The sequence below is a fragment of the Pituophis catenifer genome, unplaced genomic scaffold (genome assembly GCF_029215685.1).
Source record: "Pituophis catenifer annectens isolate HBS135680 unplaced genomic scaffold, rPitCat1.0.hap2 SCAF_3, whole genome shotgun sequence".
Classification (NCBI taxonomy): Eukaryota; Metazoa; Chordata; class Lepidosauria; order Squamata; family Colubridae; genus Pituophis; species Pituophis catenifer.
In genome coordinates, this window is record NW_027256883.1 from 94,722,251 (window position 1) to 94,747,753 (window position 25,503).

The 25,503-nt window shown below is 36.1% G+C and overlaps 1 protein-coding gene across 1 annotated transcript in view; it reads right to left on the reverse strand.

Annotated features, from left to right (window-relative positions):
- CFAP61 (cilia and flagella associated protein 61) overlaps positions 1-25,503 on the reverse strand; it is a 152,079-nt gene that overhangs the window by 17,483 nt on the left and 109,093 nt on the right. Inside the window, exons 19-22 of the mRNA XM_070940797.1 lie at positions 24,515-24,807; positions 18,509-18,836; positions 14,449-14,540; positions 13,646-13,851 (exon numbers count right to left, since the gene is read on the reverse strand). Coding sequence (XP_070796898.1) covers positions 13,646-13,851; positions 14,449-14,540; positions 18,509-18,836; positions 24,515-24,807 — 919 coding nt within the window. The remainder of the gene's footprint in view (positions 1-13,645; positions 13,852-14,448; positions 14,541-18,508; positions 18,837-24,514; positions 24,808-25,503) is intronic.

A 25,503-nucleotide genomic window follows, 5' to 3' on the forward strand; every position in this document is an offset into this window, starting at 1 on the left:
AGTACTAATGGTGTTTATTAATGGCTAGATTAAAGCTTTTGGGACACTTAGTTGCTGATGATTCAGGAAAAGAAAATCCAAATCTTCAATCACTGAATTACAGTAGGAATATGTACAACAAGAAGCATGAACAAGACAGAGAAAGATGAAATGAACTGACTATGCATTGAATCTTGGATATCAGTGATTTGTAAAAGACCAGAATAGGAGACTTTCACTTAGAAGATTATACTATTTATACTATTAAGGACATGAAAAACAAAGAGGTTAAAAACAAAGAGGTGCTGTTTTCATAGTCACTAAAAATATGGTAAAGAGAATATTTGGGTTTAGGGAAGTCAATACCAAATAGTCTTTGCAGACAACTTTTTAGAATGAGGTTTATTTAGCAAGTTTATGCTCCAAATGATGAGAAGAAGAAAAGTTGGAGTCTACAGAAACCAAATTAACTATATTATATTAATGGTAGAGGAAGATGGAAGAGCTCTGTTATGATAGCAAAGATATCTAAGGACTGACTGTAGATAGGCTCACAAACTGCTCATATGCAAACTATGTTTAGTTTAAAATCAAACTAAATAAGAACAAAGCCAACCATTGATGTGATCTCAAACAAATATCCATTATGCATAAGGAGAATATCAGGAATCACTTTGAAGTCTTAAACCTCAGTGATAGGAAACCAGAGGAACAATGTAATAAAATCATAGACATGTTAGGAATGAATATGAAGAGGCAAAGAACAAGAAATAAAAAAAAGCAATTTGGATGTAAGAATAAACTGTGGAAAATGGCAAAAAGAAGAGAAGCCACAGCCAAGAAAGACAAAGATCTTAGAAAGAATTTCAGAAAGGCATCAAAAAAGAGAATTATATAATATTGCAAAAACATTATAGATGAAAAGAGACATGGTAAACAAGGAAAATCAAAAGATTTCCAAACTCAGAAGGAAGTTCCAAATTCAAACTGTTACGCTAAAGAACGCCAATGGAGGGAGAGGAAAAAAACCCAAACCAAGTTCGAAGGAATATTCTGAAATTCTGTACAGTAGAGTTGCATTTTAGAAGATATTCCTTATTTATAAGAATATCTGGGAGACTCTTCAGTAAGAGGCTTTTCTCTCTCTTGCTAACGATCTGCTGATCTTGCTGCCATAGCTGGTTCTCTGGCAGTGTTACTCACTGGATTTGAATGGGATTACTTAGGAATGTCCCCAGACAACTTTTGGACAGACATGAACCCATCTAGATGTTCTTTTTTTCTTTTCCCATTTTATTTCTGTTGTTGTTTTGAATAATTTTCATTTTCCCTGCAGGGAAACATGGTGTGCTTTTTAATAGTGAAATGCTTTCATTTGATTTACATTAATATTGGACTCTTATTGCAGGGTTATTGCATTTTTTTGTATTTGCAAAATATTTGGAATTTATTTCTTTTCTTTTTTTTAATTTTTATTTATATGCCGCCCTTCTCCGGAGACTCAAGGCGGCTTACAATGTGCTAAGCAATAACCTTCATCCTTTTGTATATTCTTTTGAAATAAAGAAATAATTTTGATAGAAATATCCAGAAAATATCTTTCCTCTTTCTGCTTTGTTCCCTGATTAAGTTACACAGAACAACAATGTGTCAGATTACAGATAAACAAGTCCCCCCCGCTCCCCACCGAAATATGAGAAAAGACTTTTTGGTTACATGCAATCTTGAAAGTATTTTTTTTAAGTTTGATGAGTTGATAATGGCGGTGGAAAATATTCAGAGGCATGTAGCTTTGGATAAGTTAGATTCACAAATGGAATATGATTTGAAATTTGCAGACCAAAGAAATGGTCTATAGTTCTGACTCTATAGACAGAGAACTAACTGAGCTGATCACATACATCTCTTTGAAGTTCAAGCCTGCATTCTTTTACAATAATAGAATCCTGCCTGAATGGAAAAGTGACAAATTGTTTTTTCCTATGAGGATTGAGGATATTGGAGAATGGATTTATTATGCTTAACTAGAAATCACTTCTATTTGGACTTTGTTAGGAAGATAGACCGATTGTGGAGGTTGAATTTATTATATTTAATTAGGCAACAATTGATAATTAAGAAACAAATATGGATATTTAATCCAGTATGAATTACACTTAGCTCTTGGGACAATTTGGGATAGATAAGATTCCATGGCAAATTTTCTATGATTTTATGGATTCTATGGGTTGATTACAATAACAATTTATTAACAGAGGATTTTGAAACTTTAACTTTGTCTTTTTTTATTATCATTGTTGTTTCTGTGAACTATTTTGTCATTAATATATATGACAGGTCAATAATTTGCAAACAGATTTATCAGTTTAAAAATTTGGGGGGGCTGTTTCGCAAGGGGTAGGAGCAAGAGAAAAAGGTTCGCCAACACTGACCTATACCATTTATCCCACACTGCCTTGGTGGCGCAGCAGACTAAAGTGCTGTTAAATAACACCAGCTGCCTGCAATTACTGCAAGTTCAAATCTCACCAGGCTCAAGGTTGACTCAGCCTTCCATCCTTTCGAGGTAGGTAAAATGAGGACCCGGATTGTGGGGGCAATAAGCTGACTTTGTATAAAAAAGAACACCACTGGGGGGGGGGAAAGCCCTACTAAGCAGGTATATACAAAAGTATGAAGGCTATTGCTTAATATATTGTAAGCTGCCCTGAGTCTCCGGAGAAGGGCGGCATATAAATCGAACCAATAAATAAATAAATAAATTCTGAATCCTCTTTCTTTTAATTCTAAAGTTAATTTGTTCATTTTGGCACATTCGAATATTTTTTGAATAATTAATCCCTCTGGTGGTACATTATTTCCTTTCCAATATTGTGCATATGTTATTCTCGCTGCTGTGAGTATATGTAAAATCAAGTATTTTATTTTTTTATTGTATTTAGTTTTTAGTACACCCAGGAAATCCTGGGTGTACTAAATCTGGGTTTCCAGGATTAATTGGATTTTACTATTAATTAATTCTTGTAACCAATGTTGTATTTTGCTCCAATACCTCTTCGCTTCAGGACATAGCCACCACATATGAAAGAAGGTACCTTGGTGGTTATTACACTTCCAACATTTAGGGCTTAAATTTGGATATATTTTCGCCAATCTTGCAGGCGCTAAATGCCACCGATATAGCATTTTATATTGATTTTCCTTGTATGCTGCCGATTTTGTTATAGTTTTTATTCCAAATAAATTCCCATTCACTTAAATTTATATTGTGCCCTATATTTTTGGCCCATGCAATCATTGGTTCTTTTACCACCTCCTCCGCTCTATCAAATTCCAATAAGTAATTATATAGTCTACATATTAATTTTCTTTCTGGGCTCACCAATAATTTATCTAATTGATTTAATTCTACCTCAATACCAAATTCTTCCATATCTTTCGTGTATCTGGACTGTATTTGTAAGTATGGCTACCAATCAATAGATATTCCCTGCTCCTTTAAAATCTGATTACTTTTGAGTTTTCCATGCTTGTCTAAAATTTCTTTATATCTAATCATTTTACTAATCTCTACTGTATTGGGGTGGATCATGGCTTCCATAGTTGATAACCAGCTTGGGATTTTCATATCTGTTTCCTCCTTACTTCTTCCCATACTCGTATTAGTGCTTCTCTGAACTTATGTCTAAAAAAATGTTTGTGTCTTATTCTTTTTGTCCCACATAAAAGCATGCCACCCTCTTTGTAGGTCATGTCCTTCCAAGGTTAAGATTCTTTTATCCCTTAAATTGACTCAATCTCTTATCCAGACTATAGTGGCAGCTTTATGGTATATTTCCCATGCCAGAAGGCCGAAACCACCGCTACATCTACTATCCTGTAGTGATCGTAATTTTATCCTTGCATTTTTTCCCCGCCCAGACAAATTTAGTGGTAATTTTATTAAGTTCTGTAAAAAAAAAAATCTAATGGAATCAGTATTGTTTGAAATAAATATAGTAATTTAGGTAGGATGTTCAGCTTAATAGACACTATCCTGCCTAAAAGTGATATTTGTAATCTCCCCCATTTTTCCAGATCCCTTTTTATTTTTTGGACCAAGGACACATAATTATCTTCTTTTAGAGATGAGCATCTCGTTGATAGCCAAATTCCTAGGTATTTAATTTTTTTAACAATTTGTAAATCTAATTCCTTTTCTAATTCTTTTTTCTGAGTTATTGTTAAATTTTTGACCAGCAGTTTAGTTTTCCCCTTATTGATTTTAAATCCAGCTACTTCCCCATACTTTCCTATTTCTTGCAATAAAATTGGGCCAGATTCCAGAGGTTCCTCAATAATAAATGCTACATCATCTGCAAGGCCTGTGCCTTATATTCCTCTCTTCTAATCTTTAATCCTTTTATCTCACAACTTGTTTTAATTCTATTTAAATTAAGTTAAAATAAAGTTAGAATAAAATAATGGTGGCAGTGGACACCCTTGTCGTACCCCTTTCTTTATCTGAAAAGTGTTTGTAGTATCCACATTCACTATTACCTTTGCCCTTTGTGATTTATATATTGTCTCTATCATGTTCTCAAATTTAATTCCAAATTTCATTAATTTAATTTGGCTAATCGATTGGATCAGAGTTTTGGTTGCTAAGTGATACAATTGTAAAGCATGATTTCAAGTAACCGTGCTGTTTAGCAATGGCAGTTCCAGCAGTCTCTGGTACTGGGTTTAAGCAAATCACTACAGGTCATTAAGTGTGGACTTTACATGACTGACTTTTGACTTTCTGCTAGCTTCCCCATTGATTTTACTTATGGGAAACAAGTAGTGAAGATTGCAAATCGTGATCACAAAACTGCAGTTGCAGAGTACCCCAATCATATGTTAATGGGAGTACTGTGATTACCAGAACTTTGGGAATCAATCAGTCAAAAGTACTAATCATTTGGTGCCATCATAAGTTCAAATAGTTATTGAACAAGATGTCATTAACTGAGAACTATATGTAGAGCTTCCATCTCTGTGCACGGCTACTTCTATATGTATTGTATTGCTACATCAAGACAACATGAGTTGTTATATTGATTTTTAGAGATGCAAGAATTAAGAGTTTAAAATTTTGAAGCACCTCTATACAGTACATTTTTTATTTTTATTTTTATTTTATTTCAAATTTATATACCGCACCTTCTCTCGAAAGACTCAGGGCGGTGTACAGCCAGATAAAAACATACAATACAAACATTAAAAAACAATTAAAATGATATATATTAATTTGGCCCCAGTTTAAGATAACAAACCAATTAAAAATTAAAAATATGTTAAAAAATATGTTAAGCCAGTCCGGCTTGCTGGAAAAAGAAGGTTTTAAGGGCACGATGGAAGGCACCGAAGTCTTGGATTCTCCTTATCTCTGGGGACAGCTGATTCCAGAGGGTAGGTGCCACCACAGAGAAGGCCCTCCACCTGGGGGTCACCAGCCTACATTGTTTGGCTGATGGCACCCCAAGGAGGCCCTCTCTGTGGGAGTGCACAGGTCGGTGGGAGGTCATTGGTAGCAGCAGGCGGTCTCGAAGATAACTAGGTCCTATGCCATGGAGCGCTTTAAAGGTGGTAACCAATACCTTGAAGCGCACCCGGAAGACCACTGGAAGCCAGTGCAGCTCATACAGGAGCGGTGTTATATGGGAGCGCCAGGCGGCTCCCGTGATTACCCGCGCAGCCGCATTCTGGACCAGTTGGAGCCTCCGGGTACTCCTCAAGGGGAGCCCCATGTAGAGAGCATTGCAGTAGTCCAGGTGCGAGGTGACGAGGGCGTGAGTGACTGTGCACAGGGAATCCCAATCAAGAAAGGGCCGCAACCGGCGAATCAGGCGAACCTGACAAAAGGTCCCCCTGGCTACAGCCGTCAGATGTTCCTCCAAGGACAGCAGCATATCCAGGAGGACTCCCAGATTGCGTACCCTTTCCGTGGGGGCTAAAGACTCACCCCCGATAGTCAGTGATGGAGTCAACTGACTATATTGGGATGCTGGGAACCACAGCCACTCAGTCTTGGAAGGGTTGAGCTTGAGCCTATTCCTCCCCATCCAGATCCGCACAGCCTCCAGGCACTGGGACATCACTTCAAGAGCATCGTTGGGGTGGCCACAACATTGATATAGTTGTGAAATATTTTGTTTAATAGACATAATCAAGCAAAAGTTAAGCTCTTAAAGTTCCAGCATACATATTATAAAAACCAGCAAAATTAATTGTTATTATGCAAAAATCTCTAAAGAAAATTTATGTGGTAAATTATGACTTGGCTCTAAATTCAGTTAGTCATGCTTTGGTCCTACCTAAATCATTAAGACTAGTTAGTCATGGCTAATTGAAATGTCACTCTAATCAGTGGGGGAAAGAATGATTAACTTCATCAAAATTGAACCTACTACTTCTGCCCTACAGCTTTTTGCTCGTGAGTGTGCCTCAAGTCTTAGTCATTTTCAAAACTTTATTGAATGAAGTGTAATCCATTTTCAACATAAGAAGGCCACACAGCTGCTTTTTAATCCCCTGATTTCTAGACTGAGCTATTGCTCATTAGGAGTATAGTTGTTCATTTAAAAATCCAGTAATGTAATACAAGAGTGATATCTCTAATGCTTGTTAGTGTTTCTTTGCTATTTATATTGATCTATTATAGAAGTCTACTTTTAATAATACATTTCAAAGTTGGCATTTGATTTGACCAGAAAAGGAAAGCTCTTATAGCTTTTATATATTCTTTTTATTCTGGCTTTTTTCTTCAAAATGAACATCTCATTATCCTAATTAGAGTTCAAGGTCTACTGAGTAGCATTAAGACACATCTAGTCATGCCCACATCCTTTTTTGTTTTTGTCATAAAAAAAAACTGATGACAGACTTAAAGAAATTTGCAAGAGAAACTGGAGTATAAAGACATAACCCTTTTGAATGCGTGCACACAATAATACTACAGGACTATATTTCACCGACTTGTGCACCGTAAGTAAAGTGGCCTTGACATTTTGAAAATAAGTTTAGAACTTCATATTCAACATTCATCCAGGTTTTATCTTGTTTGAATATCCTGTTTATAAAGATATTTTACGTAAATATCTTTACATGAACATTGCAATGTTCAGAATATTGTTGAATATCCTGTTTATAACGCCATTTAATGTAAATATTCTTTACATTATATTGGATAATATTCTTATTTTTTCCTTATATATAAACTCCTAAATAGAATGAAAACAAAAACAAAAGCAGGGAGCTAACATCTGTCTATTTACTTCCCTATTTAAGAGTGTTCAGACATTTTTCCTTCTATTTAGTTTTGTTTTCTTTTCCTGACAGTATTTATTTAAGAAAACATATTTTAAACAGGAGAGTCATAAAACTATGCCACAAAGTCTCACATATGTTTATAGTATATTTATGCATACAGTATTGTTTTGGTGTTTAATACTCTCTCTGAATACATAGAAGAATAGTCTATCACCTTAGAAATGATAAGAGCAATTTTAGTTGCCATTTTAATGTCGAGCCACCTTGGAACTACATAATAATTTTTCCCAAGGATATTTCATATGAACTGGACAAGCAGAGATCTTATAAACAGAACTAAAGTCTCATCTCTATATATATAAAAGTGAAATACCACTCACACATCATCACAAAATCTCCAGAACCATAAAGCCTACAAACTCGAAATTTGCCACATATCTTCCTCTTGGCTTCTGGGTGTTCACTAAGAAAGGAATTTTTTGAAATGACCATCAGAGCATTAGTATTTCCTATATTATGATTAACAGGCTCTGATGGTAAGGAGTTCTACTCCCCCTCCCCACCTGAAAATAAATCTGTTCCAAATGCAAAACACAAGCAGATGAGAGGAGTTTCAGTTTCAGTTTTACTTTCACAGCAGCAAGCAGGGGATAGGACAGGGAAGGCTTCTGTAGGGCAAGGCTGAGGGAGAGAAGGGGATAGGATAGGGGAGGCTTCTGTGGGGCATGGCTGAGGGAGAGAAGGGGATAGCCTTCAAGGCTAGCCACACCTGGAATGTCTTGCAGTAACCTAATCATTATAGTAACAAGATAAAAGAGATAAAAGAAAAAATGTTTACATGAAATAATCTACATATGGGCAAATCAGATCCTGAACATTGCAGAACTGCAACATTGTAGATTAATTACACTATGTGGGCTTTGGAGCTCCTCATAGACCCAGCAGTTGTTTAGCAGCCCAGTAAACTGATGCCTCTGTACTTGATCTTACCTCCTCATAGTGGAAACACGTTACAAAAGCCCCCCGTGTATACAGGACATAAAGTGAAGAACAGGATTAATGAACAATCATTTAGTAAACAAGCAAGCTCTCCTCCTGATCAGAAAAAATGCATACAAACATTTAAATCTTTTTTTACAAACTGTAGCACAGTTATAATTTTAATGATAAGTTTATGTATAGCACAAGAAAGTCTTATGAGCAGAGAGCTATAGAGTCATCAGTAGCTGTGATGAGCCTGCATATTTTTCAATACAGGATTGCAGCAAATGTCATAAAGTCAAACAATACAAAACACCAAGTGGGTACCATTTTGCCTATGAAGCTTCTAGAACAAGTTTGTAAAATCTCAAAGTTAAATAAAAAAATTAATTTAAAAACTGAGCTGCACAAATTATTAGATGCAATTCTCGATGCTAGCTATCACATTTAAAACCTTTCATGGCACAGGAACTGGCTGTCTGAGGGATCCCTTAATTCAAACTGCTTCTGCCCCACTGATACAATCAAGCAGAGTGGATGAACTTGGAATCTTATATATTAAATAATGACATCTAATTTCTGAAACAATATTACCCTAAAGCCGTGATGGTGAACCTATGGCACGCATGCCAGAGGTGGCACGCAGAGCTCTTGGCCTGCACCTGGAGTGGCGTGACTGGGAGGCATCTCCAGTTGGGACGGTGCATTGATTGTGATGGACATGTGGGTGTAGGGGAAGGGACTTGGACTTTCTTTTGGGTGGGGAAAACCTGGAAGCTTTCATATTTGGATTTTCCCAGATATGCCAATTTGACATCTCTAATAAAATGGAATTTTGAGGAATTTCTACCCTCGGAGTCTTCTTCTTTCGTTGGGGAGGTTACTTGGAACCCTGACAGCCCTCTCTGCTGGCACACATGCTGTTGCCCCAAGTCAGATCTCTGTGGCGTTTCTTTCATGAGGTTCTGTTTCCGTGCAAACAATGAAACAGAAACTCACAAGAGAAAAAGATCTTACCTCTTGCTGCACTGCCAGTGTTGGGATGCCATGCCTCCTGCCAGCCAGCTGGCCTTCGGGTCTCTGCTGCACATGTGTGGATGTCTGTGGATGTCCATTCATTTGCGCGCGCATGTCCATGCATTCATGCATGCATGTCCATGTATTTGCGCATGCATGTACCTTTCAGTTTGGGCATGCGCACACACACAGTTTGGGCACTTGGTGTCTAAAACGTTTGCCATCACTGCCCTAGAGATTTGTATGGCTCCCATCCTTATAAAATTTAGATTTTTTTAAAAAAATTCTCCTTCAAAACCTTTGGATAGGGTGGTTGTCCTTTAGTTATATTAGTTATATTTGGTTTCTAATTGGTGTATTGTCTCTGGTTGGCTGTGACTTTCTGTTCTGTTCTCCAGAATCATCAGGGCATTATGTGGCCTCAAAGTTTGATAAAAAATAAGAATTAACTAAAATAATTTGACAAATTTTTCTTAGAGTATCAAAGAGGTTTCTGGGTCTTACAGATCATTTGAGATTGAGATTCTGGACAGGGGTGGGTTCTACTACCGGTTTGCAGTGGGGCCGTGCGCACTCGCTTCGCTCATGTGCACACTCTTCTGCGCATGCGCAGAAGCATTTTGATGACATCGGGGTTGGTGGGTGGAGCTTCCCGCCAGTTTTACTACTGGTTCTATAGAACCAGTGAGAACCGAGGGCAACCCACCACTGATTCTGGGTCTTACAAATCATTTGAGAGCCAAAATCCCATCAAAGTGCAAGCAATATCAAATCTCATATGTGTAATTTCAGTATACCTAAGATCAGACAAGATCTCAGAGGTAAGATAACAGGAAGTTGCAAGATTTGCTGATTTTGGAAGTTTTGGTCATTTAATATAATTTTGTTTACAATTTCTTGGGACTTGAACCATTGAAGAAAAATCTAATTATTACAAAAATCTTCATAAAATATACTTGAAAAGATTCTGCAATAATTATTAGAAAGGAAAGCATCCTTTGGCTTCTCTGTTCTGCTGGGTTTCTTTTAAGAAAATTATTTTCCAATTTAAAAAATTCAAAATGCAGATATTTGCAGCTAGTTTTTCATGTTGGAAAAGTGTCTTGTTAAAGCTCAGAATTAATTTCAGCACACTGAAATCACAGGGGGAATATCCAGCATGTCAAATTTTACCTGACAACTGTTATTTGTATGCTTTCCCAAAAAGGGGCTTTTCCTACATTAATAAGAAATTAAAATTATATGTAATAATTTATAAGAGAGTATTTAGCAGAAGTTTATAGTTCCTAATAATTATTTTCATAGTGCGATGTTGACCAAAATCTACTTGTAAAAATGTTGTGTCCTATTTTTTTCAGTTCAGTGAGAAACAGTGGAGAAACAGTCTAGTCACTTTCAAGAAAACAGAATAGCTGTAAGATCTTGTTTATCGGAAATTGAAAGAAGTGCTGTGTCCGAAGCTCCAGTTACAGATAGTAGGGATTAACTCAGCTGGAATGTAAAAGATGAGCTTGTAGAAGAACCAGTATTTTCAGAACTGGTGGGATTTATTATTCTTGTAGACCAGTTCTAAATTTAACTAATTTTGAAACACAACTCTGCTTTTACAAAATTCATCACCAAAGGGTTAAAACTTTGAACCTGATGAATACAATTCATGGCTAGATATGGCCTCTAATTTAAAAGATCATTTGCATGTCACAAAGAGACAAATTAACTCCCAGGTGACAGCTGTTTCACTGAGTTCATTCTTGGCATTGGCTACCATGCTGGGGAAAACTAATCCAGTTATAAAAGGATTTTTTAAAAAGCGTACTTTAGCCTTGGAGTAAAGAATTTGGAAAAATGCAATAATGGTGTACTTAAAATGGACTATATTATTAACTAATTGTATTTGTTTATTGTTTATTTGTTAGGTAATGTAGGGTAAATATCAGAGATATGGAATTTTAAGCCCAAGTAGACATGGATCACTGGGTCTATCCACTGTACCGTTACATATACTGTAATACTATATTAAATATGCTGTTTATTTCAAGCATGTAAAATAATAGAAAAATCTCTATTCTTATATTTTTCCTAAAAATGCTATAGTAAAATTTAAAAATCTTGGAAGAAAAATGCAGGCTCTTCCATTTTGAATGGAAGTAATGAACTATTAAAATGTTGAAGAGTTCTTTCTTATTACTGGCATAGATGGCATTAGTAGATATCTATAATAATTTTGGAAGATGTAGTATACTTTCTACAATTCCCTTCAGTATCTTGACATTCTGGGTTCATACATGTGTGAAGTCATTATATACTGTAGTTTTGGTTTAGGTGTTGTGTGAATTACAGAATTGTGGAGTTACAAAAATAATGTACTCCAACTCTGTGCAATATTCTGGAAAATCTGTTAACAATCCTTGAGAAGTGGCTGTCCAACTTTTTAAAAAACACATCTAACTCTAGAAATGAAGAATCTACATCAGTACCTAGGAAATTTAGATAGCTGCAACCCAATCTGTTCTAGTTTCTGTGGAAAATAATTTCTAACCATCTTCCCTGTAGTATCTTTTTATGTATATTGATATTATGCATCTTTTATGTGTTTACTCCAGACTGTATTTATTTATTTACCAAAGGTAGACATTGCCTATCTCACTATCCAAGTGACTCAGCTGTCCTCTAAGGACATGTTCTCACACTACCCTTTTCTGAGCATTTTCTAACTTGATAATTTATGTAGATACTAACCATTTGATGTATAGCATCAGCAAAGAAATGGTCAAGATTCTTAGGTACATATGCAAATGATAAACTCACTTTTCAAAGTGATATGGAAACATTAAGATTTAATGGTTTGTTCAAAGGAAGTGTAAGCAAAACAGCTTTTCCTTATGCTCTAAAATGGAGCAATAAAGAGGATTTCTGCTAGGGCTCTACTGTATGAATTAAAATCAGTTTGCATGCATGTTCCTTAATTTACATTATTGCTAAAGTACATTACCCAAGACTCCTTAAAGAAATAATCTTCATCATCAGGGCAACTTCTGGAGGGTCAAAACTTCAAGAGGGTGTTGCACAGAGGTGGGTTTCAGCAGGTTCTGGCCAGTTCTGGAGAACCGGTAGTGGAAATTTTGAGTAGTTCGGAGAACTGGCAGTAAAAATTCTGAATGGCCCCGCTCCTATCTATTCTCTGCCTCCCAAGTCCCAGCTGATTGGGAGGAAATGGGTATTTTGCAGTAACTTTCCCCTTGATTGGGGAGGGAATGGAGATTTTGCAGTATCCTTCCCCCAGAGTGGGTTGGGAATAGAGATTTTACAATATCCTTCCCCTGCCACGCCCACCAAGCCATGCCATGCCCACCAAGCCACACCCACAGAACTGGTAGTAAAAAATTTTGAAACCTACCACTGGTGTTGCATGATTGAAGCCATGATCCCTGACCCTTTTTAACATTTGTTGCATATGTGGCATATGTAAAAAAGACACAGGGTTTTAACTGCACAAGTGTCACACTAACTATTCTGATCCATCCCTGAAGATATCTCAACATGATTATCTAATATGTTAAAAAAAGAGATTTAATCACTGTGTTAATCAAAGATCCATATATTTTTGTTTGGTAGTATGCTGACTGAATATAAATGACACATTCGTGTATTAAAAAACTTCAAGTATGTGTCGATTGAGGGTGCTGGATGTCTTTCCTCAACAGATAGACATCAAGCCACTAAGTCTGGAAACATCTCTTAGTTCAAGCATTCCAAAATAAAGAAAAAAATACATGCACATTATTTTCTCACCCAAGCTTCTACTAGGAAAGCAATCAAGCAACTATTTTTAAAAACCAGCAACAGGCAGAGTGCTGCCTACAACCATCAATATACAAAAATCTCTGCCCCATCTTTTTTTCTTTATGTATTATTTTAATTTTTTTAAAAATCAAGAACTGGCTGTTGGCAAAGCAAAACATTAGCTTCTATGGCATATTAGTATTTTTGGAGAGGCCTTATCCAACATGTTTCCCACAACAATAATTTTGTAGTACATCTATCACAAGTGCTCAAAATCTGATATAGTACTATAGCTCTCAGTCCCAAAGATTAGCCACATTTTAATTAAATTCTCTCTTTGAAAAATGTGTATCCTCCTCTTTGCAATCAAGATTCTGTTAGTAGCTTATATAGTAGTATAGTCAAATATACTACTGTAAAGTCACAATGCTCTTTCTAAAACTATTCTCCATGGACTCTCTGTTTACCTTTCAGGAACAAGTACCCATTACCGATGTTGCCTATGACCAGGACACTTTTCTTCAAAAGTGAAATCTGCCCCAAAAATCTGCATTATAATAGATTTCAAAAGCAAAATAAAACTTTATCTTACCTATAGAGATTTGAGATCAGTCCCTCCCTCCAGCGAGAACAAAGATTATTAAGAAGACGTTCATGGTGTCCAAATAAAGATATGTAGTTGGAAACAGGAATAGGTTCCTTTGAAAAGCAAGTAATGGTTTCTATTCTGCTGTATTGGTTGACATGTATTCTGAAGTAAGTTCCCTTTACTGCATCTCCTGTTGTGATTGCCATCCCCTATAATAAATTGAGAAAAGTGTTGGGGCAACAGGCAAAGCTAGACCACATATCAATCTACTCACTCCAGGAAGAGAACAAGGAAGATAGGGAGGTAGGTTGGTTACTACAAAAATGCTTTATATCAATGCCTGCAACAGGATTTCTAGTTATATCACAAAGGTTATATTCTAAGACATTATTATTAGCAGTAAGATTAGCTCTATTTAAATATTATATCAATTTCTGTACAGGAAAAGACTTCCAGGCAATGAAGGTAATCTAAGCAGAACTGCTTGGTACATATATATTCAATAGTGATGCATAAAAAAGGCAATGAAGAACATACCTATATATTTGCTTTAAGGTGCTTGTTAATATTGCTAGCAAAAAATGAGGCAATCTACACATTCAATTAATATACTAGAGGACTGAAAGCACTGTAAATTATATTGTGACAGTCATAATATCATTACACCTCATGTTGCATTTTGACTAATTTGTTTGATTTATAGGAGGCTTATTATATGTCCATAAGTTTCCTAGAAAAGAAAAGAAAAATTTCCTCAAGATACTTGTAATTCAAACCTCAATGTTTATTACTTAGGGAGTACTTACATAATCAGGTTGTGATTCTTGTACATCCAAGCGGGCAGGAATCCCAGGTTTAAAAACATGCACATAATTATATTTTCCAGGTAGAATACCACCTGTAAAAAACAATGCTATCAAGACATGTAGATTATATAAAATCAGTAAACTTGTTAATCATTAGGCCTTCAAAGTACTTTGTTATTTTTTAAAATCAATCCAGGGTGACTGGAAGAACAAATGAAACTTTGTTGCAATTTAATTGTTTGTATGCACTGTGGTGGTTACATGCTGGCCTGAATATCTAACTTCAATCACTGTAATCTTTTCAAGAAATGCAAAAGGTAAATTCTGCTTTCTGTAAACACCACAGCTGAGAGGATCAGAATACTGGATGAACATTCAAGATCTTTTTAATAATGAAAAGGGATTACTGGATTCTCAGACCTGCTTCATGCTTGGCATCTTTTCTCATAGGAGTTGCCATGCAAATATGTTAACTGGAAAATATGACTGTATGACAAAGAAGTCAGGAGACAAATTTATCAGGCAGGTAGGATTGGTTATGATTTTCTAAAGATTTTTTCTATTTAACAACTGATTTGATCATAAAAATTTGCAAAATGTAACAAATTGTTCTTCTTATATTTATACATAATATATTTTTATCTCGTTGGAAGCCAAAATGTGTAGTGTGTCAGTCTTACAAAAACAAATATCCAACAATTATTCCAGGGGCTAATACTGAATATTAAATACCTGACACATACAGCATTTCTTTCTGAGGAAAATTTTTTTTAAAGTATCTCTTTTTACAAGTTCTATTGCAACTGTTATCACTTCTTTTAAATCATTTTCTCTAGTTTCTATTTGAAGAGAAAAGAAGCAGAAGGAAGAATGTGAGAAGAAGAGAGGAAATTGTGTCTGCAAGAGTTCAACAAAATAAATGGCAAAGTTTGGGGCAATTTTCTCTCATGTACATTGAACATGTACACAATATGAGGCTTTCTAGGCTGCTTGCAGACCCTAAAACTCTAAGTGTAGTCCCTCTCTGAGCGTCCAAAACTTGTTTCCTATGATAAAATGAGAACATTTATTTAAAACATTGGTAACAATCAAGTTAATTATATTTTAGACTGAATCAAATCAAAAATATTTTTGCTCAGGCTAGTGTTGAATTTGGAATATGGCCAAAACCAAGGCTGGTTCCAGACTTTCTGGCACCTTAGGTCCGTGATGGCGAACCTATGGCACGTGTGCCACAGGTGGCATGCATAGCCATATCAGTGGGCACGCCAGCTCAGCTCTGCCGCGCATGCACGCACTGGCCAACTGATTTTCGGGCCTTCTGGGCCCACCAGAAGTAGGGAAACAGGCTGTTTCCTGCCTCCGGAGGGCCTGGGGGTGGGGGGGTGGGAAAGGCCCGTTTTTCTTTCTCACCTGGCTCCAGATCCTTTCTATGCATCTGGGGAGGGCGAAAACAGCCTTTTCCACCCCCTCGGAGGCCCTCTGGAGGCCTGAAACAGCCCATTTCCCAACTCCCGGTTGGACAGGAAGTGATGTTTTTTGCTGTCTGCAGCCTTCAGAGACTCCTAGACTAAAAATCAGTTCAATGGACGTGGCTAGGTGGGAGGGTATGTGACTGAGTGGGCGTAGCCAATTTGATGTCACTCATGCCCACGCCTACTCAGTCATATGACCCCATCTAGACATGCCCACAGGAAAAGCTAGGAAAATTTTGGGAATTTCCACCTATCTACCCCCGTCCTCCCTTCGCCATTCACCCCCGTTTCCCCTCCTTTAGTGGCCCCGGCCCTAGCCCCACTTTCTCCCCCACCATGGCCTCTTTGTTCAGGCTGCTTACCTTCCGCGGCGGCTGGTCCAGAGTCCAGAAGACAAGCTGACCAGAGTTTTCAGCCGCCCCCAGCCAGCTGCCGCTGCTGGAAAGCGGCTGGCAAAGAAGCCTCCCAGCCACCTCCTCTTTGAGAGCCACTTTGCGGCTGTGGGCCACAGGCTGCTGAAAAGTACCAGAGGTCGCAGAAAAAGCTGCTGCTGTCGCCATGTTCTTCGCCCATGCACATCCCTTGGACTTGCAAGACAATGGGATGTGTGTGCGCAAAGAACATGGCGGCAATGAACATGGCAAGCAGGGTGAGTGAACGGCAACCAGGGGACCAGTTTGGGGGCATGGCCAGCCGGCCATCGCTACTGGTTCAGCAACCTTAGCCAAATGTCCGCCAACAGTTCGCACAAACTGGCGTGAACTGGCTGAATACCACCTCTGATTTAATCCTTAAATTATATTTAATCACTCTGGTTCACATAATGCACTATTACTACATTGTTCTTTTTTTACTGTGTTTTTTGGAAGTCTTTTCAATTCTGGCACCCCTTAAAATTTGGCACCTCTAGGCTGGTGGCTACTTGGCCTTAGCCTAGAATGGCTTGGCCCCAGCCAGAAAAATATTACCTTTTATGCTGCACTGAACCATTCATTTCCCAGTGCCTGGCTGGAGGCTTTTAGCACCTTTTCTAAGTAATCTCTACCTGTTTAATTTTGACAGCCAGAAAATGTGTTCTAATAGTCCCCTCTACCAGGAGGTGCAGCATGGTAGAAGAGATCAGATATCAGGGTTCTTAGTGGCAGCTCCCCTACTGTGAACCAGCTGACCCCCTGAGGTGAAGGTGGCTCTCAGACTCAAGGACTTCTGGAAGCAGGAAAATATTTTCCTGTCTCTATATGGGTGAGTGTGTGTCTGTACAAATGTACACAAATTTACCTGTATCTGTTTCCTATTTTTGTTGCAATTTATTTACTGAAAGTTTACAGTGTCATTTTATTTCATTGCTATTTTAATATTTGTAAACCTCCTAGAGTTCCTGAGGAATTTGCTGAAGAGGAATTGGTGTGGATGATGTCTTTTTGTTTCTACATGGTGTTTTTTGGGTGTTTGGCTGACTACCATGACCAATGAGCTAGTGGGGGCTGAACTCTCTGTCATTGAAGGAATAGCTGAGAAGCGGGGGGCACTTACTAGCTCTATAAACTTTTGGGAAGTCCTGAAGATACTCAAGATCTCTGAGGCTTCTGCAAGTGACACAGAGTTTGGAAAAGATCCAATGTGTTTAAGCACATAGCTGTGGAAGATGCAGAAGGTTCTGATGGTACTCGATCATATTGAGGCTATAAATATCTGAATACCCGGATGCTATACAGATTTGTGCCAAATAACTGTGGCTATTTCCAAATATGGAGATATTTCATTCTGACCTTGAATGGGGTAGCACTCAGGCCTTTGGCAAGGAAGGAACCTCTCATTTCATCATCATACTTGCAATCTTTTATCTTTATCTTTTATGTTCCATTGATTTCATTGTATTTTCTTTGTTATGAGCTGCCCAGTCACTGCAAGTTAGGTGACATACAAGATTTATAAATTACAATGGTTCATCGTGCAGTCAGTGAGATGTCCAGACTGGATTTGGCATTTTTATCCACCTATCAAGTCCTTCCCAAGGTCCTGTGTTAGGCAGAAGTTGATTTTTGATGGTGTTGAAGTTATCATTGCAGGATGTAAGCTGTTCCGAGTAAAGCTGGCTTTTGCAATTGACTGATGGTGATTTTGTCAGTGTTGATGGTGTTCAAGTGAGGTTCCAGTTGTTTTGGGATTGCACCCAAAGCACCTATTACTATTGGTACTACCTTTGCTTTCTTTTGCCATAATTGCTCTATTTCTATTTGTAGATCATTGTATTTGGTTTTCTTCTCTTCTCTAGTTCTTTTCTTTTCTGCTGTCTCCAGGTACTGCTACATCCACTGTCTAGATTTGTCTTTTTTTAATCAACAATAATTGTTATATGGCAGGTGCCTGTCTCTTTAAAGTCCCAGAGCACTATTATTATAAATACTTAAATAAATAAGCAAACAGAACAGGAAAAATTAAATTATTTTGCCAATGGGTAATAATGTTATCTTTCTGAATTTGATATATCATGAATTGATTTTTTTACTTTAAAATATTTCTGATATATCAAGGTGAAATTTATAGAAATGCAAGATTATTAAAAACAAATGTATTTGGCTCACCTTGAATTTTGCATCCCTTGTACATAGGAATTAGTCTATCTAAATCTTCTGGAGGTTCAAAAATTGGCTCTAGAGTTGGATCAAAAAGATTCAGCATGGTTGCAGCAAGCTGAAAACCAACTTCTTTTGAGCTGAAATTGCTGTGTGTCCATTCATTAGCATAGTATATATTGGAAAATTTGGTTAAAGGACCTGCAGCCCTGATGCTCACATCATTAGTATGGAAGTTGGTATCAATCACAAGCCTCCCATCATAGACAAGGCATGCATCATTAACTGCTTTGAACGTCTCATAATCCACTCTTCTTTTGGTAAAGTTAAAGAATGCCTAAAATGAATTAAAAGAAATAAAGTAAAGAATATTTTAGTAACTTTCTAGTCAAACATAGGTAAGTTCTTAATTACATAATTAAGCTTAGTTTTTAGAATATTTCATGTTCAAAGCAGATAAGTATCCTTCCTGTGTCAGTGTAATGCAGACACTTTCCAATAGTTAGAATACAAAAAAAGTATTGGATAAAGCAGGGCTTTGGATGCATTTGCAGCATACTAGACAAAATATATTAAACTTACCGTTAGTGAATTTTCCATTAGCAAAGCACTGTATATTGTGTGGCGCATTGGTATAATTAAAGACTAGTAACCTAAGCTATTTCTTCCATCAATTAATGAAAGCCTCAACTGACCAAACCTATGATGAGTGGAAAAGGTCAAGATGAGCTGATGACAACCATGACAATGGGAGATTGTGACTTAAAGAGTAAATAATTAACAGTAGGAATTAATAAATGGAAATCAAAGAAAAATATAGTTGTGAAGGATCCAATAGATAAGCAATATAATCTTGTCGAGTTGATGAATATATTTATGGAAGAAAAGGTGTACGTCTAATTACAAATGAGAAGGTTAAAATGTATTTCCGAAAGGATGCTTGGTATCAGCTAGGTTGTTGGTTCAAATGAAAAAATGAATACAAGTACAGGTAGTATTCGACTTACAACCACAATTGAGCCCAAATTTTCTGTTGGTAAGTGACAAATTTGTTAAGTGAACGTTGTCCCATTTTACAATCTTTCTTGCCACAATTGTTAAGTTAATAACTCACTTGATAAGTGAATTTGGCTTCCCCATTGACTTTGCACATGATCACAAGAACCCAGGACACAGAAACCATCATAAATATGAATCAGATACCAAGTGTCTGAATTTTGATCACGTGACCATGGGGATGCTGAACAGTTGTGTGAAAACTGGTCATAACTCACTTTTTTTAGTGTCATTGTAACTTCAAATGGTCACTAAATGAACTATTAAGTAGAGAACTACCTGTAGTCCTCACTCAATGACCACAATTGGACTGGCAGCTCCATCACTAAGCAATGTAGCTGTTAAGAAAGACATCATGTGACCAAGATGAATTTGTGCCTTTGCTTCTGCCGCAGTTCTTAAGTGAGACATCACATGATCACGACTCACGATTTTATTGCTAGTTCCTACATTGACTCTGCTTATAGAAAGCAGGCTTTAAACTGTGTAAATGGCAATCATGGGACTGTGGGACACTGGGATGTTTGTAAATGCTTACCAACTGCAAAGTGCCCAAATGTCAATTACGGTATGTCATCATGGGAACACTGAGATGTTTGTAAGTATGAGGAGCTGTTGTAACTTCAAACAGTTGCTAAATGGAACAGTCGTTAAGCAAGGACTAGGTGTAATTTAATCATAGATGCATGGCACATAATTTTTCTGCTAATTCATTCTTGGTTAGGGGGAAAGTATGTATAATTCTAAATAAATATGATGTATAGAGAAAAACATTTGTTAGATGATTGGTGAAAATGAGACAAGACAGTACTGAAAAAATTGATTTGTCCATTTGCAGTCCCAAGAATGAATGAGAATGGTGACTGATGAGTATCTGCTTAAAAAAGGTTTTGTATTAAGTATGCAGTTTAAACATATCTATTCATATGTACACATGGAAAAAGAATCAGTATATAGCTAAGACCTCAACTGATTTTACTGTTTAATTATGAATGATCAGAGAATTAGTGAAGGATACAAGGGTGATGAGAGGTTCTGAATGTGAGACAAGCCATTTTTGATAGTATCAAAAGTGGAATTTAGGGAAAAAACATTGAAGAGAGTATAGATATTGCAGAAAAAGTATGAGCCTTGACATAGAAATAGATTAATCTCCCAATTTATCAAATGGAAAAAAAGATATAAGAAAAAAATGTAAGAAGATGTAAAAAAAATATGATGTGGTACTCCAATCCTATTTGGTGAAAATAGAGTTTAGAGTTCTGGGTATAATTATTCTCTGTGTAGGATTAACTTGTTTCCCAATGAGCTTAGCTCTTTTATCAGCTAAGGATAGATTCTGATCCTCACTATCAGCAAAATTAGCTTTATTAAGACTCTCTCCTTTCTACCTGCTTTTCTTTGGTTATGAGCAAGCCAGATTCCTTTTTTAAAAAAATGAAGGTAACATCTTTTCTAAAATCTCTGTTTAATAATCCCTGAAGTTTATCATAGGCATCTTGGAGCTCTGAAACGTAGAACATTCTTTTCCAGAATTCTTATATCACAATGAGTTTGGGCAGATTGAATCTATAAAACATATTCTTTATTGCTTATTTTCTTAGATTTCCAGTACCCTTGCCATATTGGTCAATTTTGTGCATTTTTACTTCTTTTAATTTAATCTTCCTATAACATAGGTATATTTTGCACTGCAGCTTGTGCCCATTAATATAGAATATTTTGTTATTTTTATTCTATTTTTAATTATCATATTTTATCACTTTTATTATAGCATTTAATTATAAACTATTTATTACATCATCACATTATACCATTAATAGTAATGATAATTTACATTTTTGTCCTTTGTAGAATTATTAATTTGACACTATCTCACCTTGTTATAGATTAGATCTTTGCCATCATGTTGTCTACTTAGAACATTTTCTTTTGGGATCTTATGTTTTAATTCATTTGTAAGCAGCTAACCATGATTTGGGGATTCTATGATTTATCTCTTTCAGTACTGAATGCTTGCATTTAATATTTAAAGTTTAAAAAGTATTTTTATATGCTATGTTCTTTTTAAAATAAAATGTAGTTTTGTTTACCTCTTGTTAAATTGCTTTCTCTCTCTCCCTCCATCGCTCTTTTGAAAGAGCTTTAGATGATATCACTTTACAAATATTTACTTTTTGTGTTTTGATCTTTTAATCACTACAAAGGTAGTATAGGTTTTGACAGTCTTTTTTCTGTCATACACTGAAGTTAGGGGGAAAATGCCAGCTGAGGCAAACTCTGGAAGATAGATCGCAGCAACAGAAACTATCGAACTGCAATCACAAAAGATTGACAAGGCTTCCAAGACAGGAGTGTCAGTCTTCCATACTATGGGTTTAATAATCTGCTTAAGAATCATCAAATTGGTGTTGATTCTTAGTGACCTCATACATAGATTTTTTTTAGGAGGACCTGTCCTGAAGCTGGACCTGTCCTTTCAGATCTTCCAATATTGCACCCATTGCTCCTGAACATCCTATTTTCTTTCCTTCCACCTTTCCCAATATTACAGACTACTCCAGAAACAAGGCTTTTAAATAATGTATCCAAACTATGATAAGTTGAGGCTGGACATTGTATCTCAGGGTTGATTTATTTGATAATCCATTTATTTATTTAGCTGGCTATCAAAACACCAATGTTCAAAAGTAACAATACTCTTTCTATCCTGCTTCTTCAAACAGTTACCTCCATAAAGCAGAGAACAGAGAAACTCATTACCTGCATAGTTTGATCTTTGTAGGTATAGACAAATCCTGAATATATTTTCCATGGACTTGATGGCTTCTCTATCAAGCATTAGTTTGCAGTATATCTCTTGACTGATGGCTTCAGTACTGTTGATTCTACTTAGTAGACAGTTGATCATCGATCTACTACTACTTAGATAGCTACCAGTTGAGCTATCTACCTCTTCAGTATCAATTCTAAGGCTGGTACTTGTTGTCAAGTATATTTAATCATAATTCTCTCTTTTTTCATTTTGCTTTTTTATTTTCCATACTATAGCTTGCAAATTATTTGCATTTTCATGTATCAAGCATAATGCAAATTATTGATGTTTCTTTCTGCAGTTTTAAAACCATTTCTTCCAGTCCAGCTTTCTTCCATATATATTTCATATATAGGTTGAATGAATGAATGAATGAATGAATGAATGAATGAATGAATGAATCAATCAATCAATCAATCTCTACATTATACAGCTTTATTTTATTCATTTGCCAACCTGATGCCAGTCTGTTTTGTCATGTTCTGTCTACTATGGCTTCCTGATCTGGGTATATGTTTCACATGAAGACAATGAGATTCCCATTTTTTCAAGCACATTCCACAGCTTGACATGATTGACATGATTGAAGGTCTTTCTATAATTAATGAGCATGTATTCACTTATTTCTGGTAATCTTTGGTTTTCTTAATTATCTAGTATGCATCAGTTTCTCAGCCTTTTCTAAAACCACATCTGGCATTTCCCTGTTGGGCAAACCTAAGGATTATTTTGCTGCCATGTAAAAAAAATGATACTTTTTTTTTGAACGACTAAAAACCTTATATGGACTTTTTGCAGAAATATTGAATTGATGATTTAGGGATTTGGGGAATAAAAAGGGCTAAAAGGAGAGGGGAAGGGAATTACAAACTAAGAGAAAAAAAGAGAAAGGAGAAAGAGTAAGATGGAAACTATGTGATTTTCTTTTTTATTTTCTTCACTTTTTCTTTTTATCTTTTTTATAGTTTTTATTGTATTTTAAAATGCTATTTTTTTTTTAAAAAAAAGAACATCTGGCATCTCCCTTTCCAAATAAAATCCAAATCTGCATTGAATAAGGATTAGTTTGCTAGTATGTGAAGTTAGGGATATGTATGATAGCTGGCACACTTTCTTAACTCTTCTTTATTTGGTGCTGAGATGTGAATTTCTTTCAATTTATTTTCCATTGTCTGGATTTGCTGGCATAATTTCGTTAGAACCAATACTCATCCTGATTCTACTGCTTGCCATATTTTTCTGGCTATTACGTTACTTCTTTGCCATCCAGCCTGGTTACAACCATAGTATTGATCTTATTTCATTTTCTTCTACTAAAGGTTCTTGTAAGAAGTGAACATTATCTAACCTATCTTGGATATTTATTTGTTTGTTTGTTTATTTGTTTATTTGTTTGTTTGTTTGTTTGTTTATTACATCTATATGCCACCCTGATTCTGACATGTCCTTGTTTCTCAGGTCATGATCCATCACTATATCATAAATCATGTTATATTTTCCATCCATATCGTTTTCTTAGTAAATCACAGGAGTGGTTCAGCATTGCCTATTGCTGTGTGGTATGAAATAACGTCCTTGCCATTGTTAATACATTGATCATCTACTGCTGCCGTCTTCCTATATTGCTGTTATCCTATATAGAGACTGCTTATTTAAGCCAGGTGACTAGGATGACATTTACACCTTGGGTGGCATGCTAGAAATATGTATTCTTGTTTGCTCATTCCTCCCAGGAATAACCCCACCATGATAAAACAGTGCAAAAGGACTTTGTGGGTGGAGGATGAAATAATTTGCTAATTTTTTAAAACAAAATTGGGTTTGGTATACATCATCTGCACAAAATTATTGGAAAATGTAAGCATGAATGGAGGATTACTTTTTGCAGACTTATCCCAAACTTCAAAGTATAGTTTTATTCTGTAAAACAGAGCTAGCTTATTCTGCAAGATTCAGCATACTAATGCAGTTATGCTTAAAACTTAAAACGTAGCATAATCAGACAAAAATACGATTCATGCTCGAGATTCAAGCTAGGTTTCAGCGTAGCAAGATCCAAAAGCAGAATTCTAGAATTCAAGCCTGTTTCAATTGTTATATATATTAAATGTATATATTAAAATGCAGCAAAGGCACATACTTACAGAACATTGCAACTTAAATGGCTTTGTATTCGTAGTGAAAGATGCACATGTGATTGGATCTGGGTGACTGCCATCATTCCACTGAGCCAATAGACTATCATGGTATTCAGTTACACGAGACCTGGACAATGCTTTCTTGATAGCTCTTTCTATTGCGTTGTTATTGAGAGAAGTAATATTGGAATTTGAGGGAGGGTGCACAAGGTGTATACAATAGCCACTAATTCCTAATGATAAGAGGGATTCTATAGTGGTGTACACATCAATTGTATTCCCATAGACAATAATATTCCCTGGAGAAAGCAAAAGAAAAAAACAGAATAAACCTCATTAATATAATTAATATGATAAAGCTGAAATGATGTGACCTCCTTGTTGCTCTGATGCTATGAAGTAAACACAATTACCTAACAATAACAGCTAAAATAATTTATTAAAAATTCTGCAGAATATATTCCAGAAATAGGAAACACTTTGCATCAAAGCAGGGAAACTTCATATCTTTCTTTGAGACCCAGTGGGAAAAAGGAAAGGAAAAAGTACCATCCCTCCCTAGATATCCCTCTATCTAACCCCCCTCTATTTTTGTTTATAAGATCTCCAAATAAAAACAATAAAAAGTTTAAGTATGTTGGGAAATTAGAAAGAAGAAAAGGAAAAACATTGCCATCAGAATTCTCTTACTCTACAACTAGAAAAGTTATTTATCTCTCTTCTATCTGTTCTCTGTCAAATGTAATGAAATCAACAAAATAGAAGTACCAGAACATAAGATATTAATGGCTATCTGCAGCAATTTTCACTAACTTAACCACAGAAATGTTGGGCTGCAATTCTAATCTTCTCTATCCAAATGGTGGGCATCACCATATTGCATATGAAATCTAAAGAAACTGAAATTTGGTAAATACTGTACTGTAAAGTGAAGCTTTCCCTTAACACATAGTTGTTTATTATATACTGTTATATATTGTTTCCTTCCACCGTGG